Source organism: Bidens hawaiensis, unplaced genomic scaffold (assembly GCF_021521415.1).
Source record: "Bidens hawaiensis isolate Kalapana, Puna unplaced genomic scaffold, B.hawaiensis_p1.1 tig00018664_1, whole genome shotgun sequence".
Taxonomy (NCBI): Eukaryota; Viridiplantae; Streptophyta; class Magnoliopsida; order Asterales; family Asteraceae; genus Bidens; species Bidens hawaiensis.
The window spans coordinates 32,166-39,860 of record NW_027492827.1 but is presented as its reverse complement, the minus strand read 5'-3'; the positions used below and the strand labels follow the sequence as shown (position 1 = coordinate 39,860).

Genomic DNA, 7,695 nt, shown 5'->3' with positions numbered 1-7,695 from the left:
CAGTTCTACAAATCAGAGTTAATTAAAACATTCGAGGAAACATTAACTTCAATCATTCGATACAAAACATTCGATCTTTTGTTTAAAACATAACATACACCGTCATATTTAAAACATCATTTCTTCCATCTTCAGATGTCAGCCGTTCAATTCATGCCATGTGCCATCCTCATGCAGCTCAATAAACATATTTACCTGCGTGCATACTAAAAGTCAGCTACGCTGAGTGAGTTCTAGTTAATCAGGCAACATACAATACATTCTCATACATTCACGTATACGTATCCGAAGATACATATTCATACTTAACCAAACTTCATTCCCGACACTTGATAATTATTCGTAAGAGGACCATTGCATAATATATATTAGAAGAACAATTTCTATCACTCATAGAAGTAACAACTTGAATCACCCATAAAAGGGTCTATCTAAACTATCCATAAAAAGATCCCTATATATTATCCATAGAAGGATCCTTAACGTTATCCATAGAAGGGACCCTATTTACTTTCCATAAAAGGACCACTATACTATATCCATAGAAGGAACTCTATACCTGATCCATAGAAGGTACTCCAAAGAAGGAACACATGCTCAATTATATAATATCCGTATAAGGAATGCTAATAAGGTTCACAGTCCTTATTTACGCTATCACATATCGATTCTAGGTCCCATAGTAGTTTGGAGGGATTTGCCATCCTAACTTGCTATGCCGGACGTAGATCTCATATACCATTCATGTACCTGCTTACACATACCTCACATATATGATAATTACATCGTAGCATACAAACACTCTAGGCGTTCTTCACATCATTCATCTGACAATCATACTCCATGACGATACGTGCAATATCTTAAGATCGTTCACGCACCGACAAGCATTCATTCATAACATTCATACATACTATCACATAATTCATCATAGCATACAATTACCATTTAAGGTAAGTGTATTAACGTTCACATTGAGTATACACACAGCCCCGAAACATAACAAGGAAATGGGGCTACAAACTCACATGTCTCCGGTTTCCTTCTGAGTTAATAGAGACTCCTTTCTTCAATTGAGCGCGGCTAACTGTTCATCAATTACACGTATCAATTTCCTAATCCTATACTCTTTCTTTAGGTTGCACCAGAAATGGTTAAGTCTGGTCTATTCTAATAGCATTGTATTTGAATACCTTGTATTCGAATGGTATTAGAATACATTTGTGTTAGAATACATTTGTATTCTAATGGTCATATTGTATTCTAATGATCATATTGTATTCCAATGAGTCCATTATAATTGAATGATTCACTGTAATTGAATGGTTCATTGTAATTGAATGAGTCATTGTAATCGAACTAGACCCATGTAATCAAATTTATGAATTGTAATCGAATGATACTTTGTAATCAAGTTCATGTCTTGTAATCGAGTTATGTACATGTAATCAAATTATGCACTTGTAATCTAATTGTGCACATGTAATCGAATTATGCACAAGTAATCGAATTTATGAATTATAACTGAATGATACATTGTAATTGAATGGGTCAATGTAATCAAATTCATGAATTGTACTTAAATGATACATTGTAATTGAATGGGCCAATGTAATCGAATTAATGAATTGTAATTGAATGATACATTGTAATTGAATGGGTCAATGTAATCGAATTCATGAATTGTAATTGAATGATACATTGTAATTCAATGGGTCAATGTAATCGAATTCATAAATTCTAATTGAATGATACATTGTAATTAAATGAGCTGATGCATATAGTACCTTTATCATCATTTCTTTACATCTTTAGACCTTAACACCCTATTAAGGCACCATACCATCCTTAACCCGTCTCTCTACCCATTTTCGGCTAAGACTTGACCCAGGAAACCATAGAGTTTAAATTCTGCAACATAAACATAATGCCCTTTTTTATTTAATTATTATTTTTCATTTATTCTCTTCTCATAGGTTCTTACAATTCTCACCACTAAAAAGACTTTCTATTTGATCCTCCCTTTAATGTTTAAGTACAACAAATCTTGTTTTATTATCCAAACAATGTTAGAGAACTTACACGTACAGAAAAGACACAATTATCGTATAGAGTTATAGGGGGCTATACAATGTCATGGCACTTGGTTCCTCTAAAGATAACCGTACACGGTACATGGAAAACCATCTCCATAATTTATAAACGATTTAAGTATTCTATTGATTTCATTGCTACTTCTAAGGATTGTTTGGATATGAAAGGACACATGTTTTTGGTAAAGAAAAACAAAAATGGGAGACAGTAAAGAAAGAAGAAGCAAAGGCGATGAAGAGTTCCTGAGTCATGAATCCCCATACTAAATCATGCCTCGTACTATTCCTATCCGAAACAAATGCAAATAAATGACGTGCTAACCGATAAAAGTGAGCATTAGATTCTAGCCTACATTTGTTGTGAGGGTTGAAATCACATAATCGCTATTATAATTATATAAATAGATTTAAATTCCAAGTGAATACCGTCCTTTTGATTATCTCTAGCCGTTTAATTCACTCACATTTTTTACTTGGTATTGTTTCAAAACATTCAAAAACTCTATTTTGATTTGGATAAATGATAACGAAGATTTAGTATTAGTAACATGCCATGTCCTTGGATCAATGCTCGATTCTTATCTAATGCTATTAGTGTTAGGTTCCAATGGTGATCAGTCAACGGTTTAACTGTTAAACCCGGTTTTAATTATAAGGTTTCATAGTTATTAATCATATTAATAAAAAATTACGCAGCGGAATATTAAAACCAAGTAATCATCACTTTATGAAACCTTACAGGATCCGGTTACAAACAATACGAGTATGAGACGAAACCAACCACATTAAATATAAATCTAAATGACAATATTTAATTTTACCTTGGTTAATGAATAATTTTCTAGTTGTGATAATGAATATTAATCGGGTCTCAGGTTCAACTCGATTCAACTCTCGTTTAAAAAGCCCGCTCCATGTTTATTATTATCTAATAAATAAACTTTAAGATTTTATTATTAATACTTAATATAAATAATAATCCCGTTATTTATTCGTCAATACAGGTTAACTACTTAAGCAGATTTTATGCTCGTTACCCAAGGTGTAACTCTTACGGGTCGTAACTTGATCGATCGCGTTGACTTAACTAAACCGGTCCACAATATCCAACAATTATTTGGTCGACCAATTTTATAAATTTATAACTTCAAAGTGTATAAATTTCTTTGAAAAACTATACCACTCAACCAACACCAAGATTCCTAGAGTAAATTTCAGGAAAATAGTGTGGTGGAAAATGAAATGTTAGCCCGTCTTTTTATAAAGGTGAAAACACCTCCATATAGAAGAGAGTTCATTTAAAAAACAATTGTTTTGTAAAAAGTGTGAGAAGATTTTAAAATAAAGCACACTGTTAAAATCTAACACTATACCATGTAAATTGGACACTATAAAGTTTTTAGAAATTATAATCTTAACCGCTAGATCTTAGACCCAATAACCATTATTTATTCTTATGTTTCTCACAAAGCTATTATTTTTTACATTAAATCTACCATTGGTTTGACTATTGTAGGTTGGGTTGGCCCATGTCCATTAGCCTTTTTATTATTGGGCCTTATTGGGTTAAACCAATATGAGACGTAAAATTCTAGTTGCATATCTATATTATATATAATACATGAAACAAGGGTAAATTAAGACACCCATTTTTAAGTAATTTACAACACTTAAAGCATGAGGTGTTAGTAAGGGTAAAGTTGTCTTTTAAACACCAATTCATTCAACTTACAAGTTTGGTCATCCATCTTTAATCATATTATGTTTTTAATTTAAGTTGTAAACTAACTTCCCACCCATGATTTTTAAACGACTATAGCCTTTTCAAACGTTAATATTTTTATAAAAAAATTACACCATAAAAACGAGCATTCTATTCTCTTTAATTTGGATATGATATTGTTATAATTTTTTTCATTTTAAATAAATTAGTATGTTACGTAGGGGTGTTCAGTGCCGTTTTGATGGTTTGTAAGTTAAACTTGTGAATCTAACCGTTAATACTGATTTTTTGTCGTCCAAAACCAAACTCAACCATTGAAAGTTGAAACCGAATCGTTACTTACGGCCTGGTTCCAGTTTGGTTTCACAGTTTAAACTTTAATAATAAATTTAGTTTAATATAATTAATAATTTAAATGTACCATCAATTTTAACTAAAAACCAACATAATATGATACTTGAAATGATCATAAATAAAAAATGATAACTTTAGCCACATAAATGGTAAATATTAATGGAAGATCTAAGACGTGAAATAATAACAACTAAGATTATAAAAGGAATCATATTGTAATTAGGTTAATTTATTGTCTTTTCTGGTTTCATATGACCGGTTACCGATATAAACCGTTAACCAACCGTTCACTACGTTTTGAAACTTTTGATTTTTGAAACCGACCAACAAACCGAAAGTAAAAAATAAAAAAAAAGAAGTCAAACCAATGACCGATTTAAACGATTTCAAGATTTTAACCAAATCAATGACAGATTCAAACACCCGCTGCATCGCGTGGGCACCCGTCTAGTCTTAAATTAAACACTTCAATTTATTGATTTATAACTTTTACAAGTTGATGCACATAATAATATCATCGTCCTATATGGGACATGCCACACAACATCAAGGAATTAACTCGTCTCTGTCATTGACCATTAACGACTCGACAATTTTTCCTAACTTCTCCTGGACCACCGGTTGCATCTTTAACGGCCCCCATTCTCACCATGGACAAGGCAAACTGCGCAAAGAAAACCTTTTGATTTTCTAATATTTTTGCCATAAAAGCTGATTGACGGTTTGTGAGTAATGCTGCATCGGATACAAATAAACCTTTATGTTGGTTTAGAGCGCGATAGTAATTCGAATCGAATGAGAGAGAGCTGTTGGGATCCATTTCAAGAGTGGTGGCTGGATTGATAGGGTTTGGGCATAAGTTCCTCAGTGTTTGTGCATAAGTCTGGTCGAGAGAAGGATCAGCATCTCCGATTCCCGTAAAGTTGTAGAGTCTTCGGGCGACAAGGGTGCAATGTGAGATCCCAATTGTGTGTGCCCCTATTTCATCATGCAAAACATCAGTTGTTAACAAAAATAGTGAAGAAAAGAAATATATAGAAGCATGTATATATGCATGCATAGGCACGTGAATATATGTATACCTGAAAGTGTTACAAGGTCGTTAAGGTTAAGGCCTTTGGATTTGAATTGGGCTTGGAGGGTTGTGAAATTAGCTCCTGCAGATGGTAAATTCCCTCCAACTTCTGAGGCCAGTGAGACTCTTCCGTCTTTCCTTCCCGTAAAAACCGGCCACATGTCCCTTTTAAACTGTAATTTCCGTTGAGGATGAATGTATGAGTTTCTTAGCAATTGAAAAACTATATTGGTCAATAACATTATTTGTATATTGAATAACATAATGTCATATTGTTTGTATGTAGAGGTTACAATAAAAAAGGATAATAATAAATCTAAACTTATGCTTATGATAAAATGTCACACCAATCCTAATATTCATATAATTGTGACTAAAAAATAAAATTTAATGATAAATACTAAAAACTATAACTGCTACTTGATAATAAACTCCATAAGACATCAATAAAAGAGTAACTATGTATACATTAAAACACTTTTATATGAACCAACTTACTTGGAAGGAAACGGCATCTCTAGCAGCCAAGGCAACAATGTCTGCACAAGAAACAGTTTCGGGACAAGTGGCTTCCAACTTCGTCTTTATTTCATCAATAACCTCGTATCCAAAAATAGATCTGTTTGGTCCAGCTGTCTTTTCAGTCGTCATGTTTTGAGTAGAATCTAGTAGAATTGATGCATCACATCCCTACAAGTTTAAAGATTAGTGCTAATATTATGCAACCATTCAACCTAAACTAAAGTTGTAAACACTTGTTTTTATCAACCAACACACACTCCCTACTCTTAAAATCACCATACCACCTACAACCGCTTGGTTAGAGACTTTACCACCAGGTTGTCCCCTTGGGGACTGAGCGGTAAACACTAGAAGTCCAAAATACTCTCAAAAAACACATTAAAAAACTCAATGAATCACTTACCCTAACAAAACAGTCATGGTAATGAAGCCTTAGAAGCTTGGCAGCCATGGTAGCATCAGCAGAAACCTTGTTCCATACAATATCCCTCACTGTCTTTTCAACCGAAACCGAACGAGGACAGAGTTTCTCATAATATTTCATCTTCAAATCACCACCAGCACCATGGCCTTGACCATGAGCACCACCCATGCACCCAACCACCAAAATATAAGTAACCAAAAGTACAATGATGTTTTTCCTCATGTTGGTTATCTTGGTTTTTTCACTCGATGTTTTGTGTGTTTTATGATATAGTATTCTAACCTTTATATAGGCATGCAAATGTCAACTATTGTAATTAGCCACAGCAGGTATCGATTAAAATATATGTAGCTACAATAGGTATGAAGACTGATGGGAATAATAATAATAATAATATGTTCAAGACACACTTGTTAATAAATATATGAATGCGTGTTTTCGGAAAACATGGTTTTCAAATCATGGAGTTCGTATATCAATTGTTTATTAAACATTGAAATGTGAATGGTTGAAGAAATCAACCAGATTAAGAACCATATTCAGTTTAATATTATACTTATTCAGTAGGATTTATCTTTTGATTGATCTATTCATATATTTTTTTAAAGTGTCATATGCTATGCCATAGTTATACCACCCTTATTTGATTTCACACCATTAAACGGTCGTCACATAAATTAGGGTTTCACTCATAGATCCATCCTTTTACACGGGTTTATGGTTTTTCAACCATAGATTAAATCTTTTGAATGATAAACATGTGACTTGGACATAAAAAGTTAGGATCTTGGGTTGCAAACGAGCCTGGTTGTTGAGGATGTTCATCCGACGACACTAAGCCTTTATGTTAGCAAGACTGATGTAGATGTTAAGCCTTAACAACCAAATACCATGCATGCAACCTTACTTTATAATTGGATCACAAGGCCCCACCATTTGATACATGCTATCTTTTAGTTATTATTATAGTATTTTATTTATGCTTATTTCATTCGTCATACTACGTGCAAAACTGTTTTAGTGGTTATCGTTTTTCCTGTATGTAATGGACCAGTCAATGGAAGTAATGGGGGGATAAATTATCCTTGAATTTGGTTTACATGTGTAAAAATTTCCATTGCTAGTTCTTACCGTGGCAGGTTCGGACGGTGATCTGTATCCGGATTCGGTCTCGGATTCGCCCTACAAGTTGTTTGTGTGGTGAGACTGTATCATATTCAGTTTGCAATCCTACTAAAGATCCTAGATTTGCAGTTTACCTACAACATCTGGTATCAGAGTTTTGGCTCATTTTGACCTTACGACTCTTTAATCACATCAAATACATGAATTATGGAGATCAGAAGTACCACAGAATTGAAGAAATTGGTTGAATATTTGGAGGTCGAAAAAAAACATATGGCACAACAAATGCAATTCATGCAAGGGCAGACCGACAAAGTAACAGTATCGTTGAGTCGATCGCACGGTAAACGCCCCGAATTAACCGATCATGAAACTAACG

General features: G+C 33.5%; 1 protein-coding gene across 1 annotated transcript; it reads right to left on the bottom strand.

Annotated features, from left to right (window-relative positions):
• Positions 1 to 4,627: 4,627 nt before the first annotated feature.
• On the bottom strand, positions 4,628 to 6,504 carry LOC143556639 (peroxidase 24-like). The gene is made up of 4 exons (XM_077045914.1): positions 6,171 to 6,504; positions 5,744 to 5,935; positions 5,253 to 5,418; positions 4,628 to 5,148 (listed from the first exon to the last, which is right to left on the bottom strand). The coding sequence occupies exons 1-4, from the start codon at positions 6,411 to 6,413 to the stop codon at positions 4,739 to 4,741; spliced, it is 1,011 nt and encodes a 336-aa protein (XP_076902029.1). The 5' UTR covers positions 6,414 to 6,504; the 3' UTR covers positions 4,628 to 4,738.
• Positions 6,505 to 7,695: the final 1,191 nt, after the last annotated feature.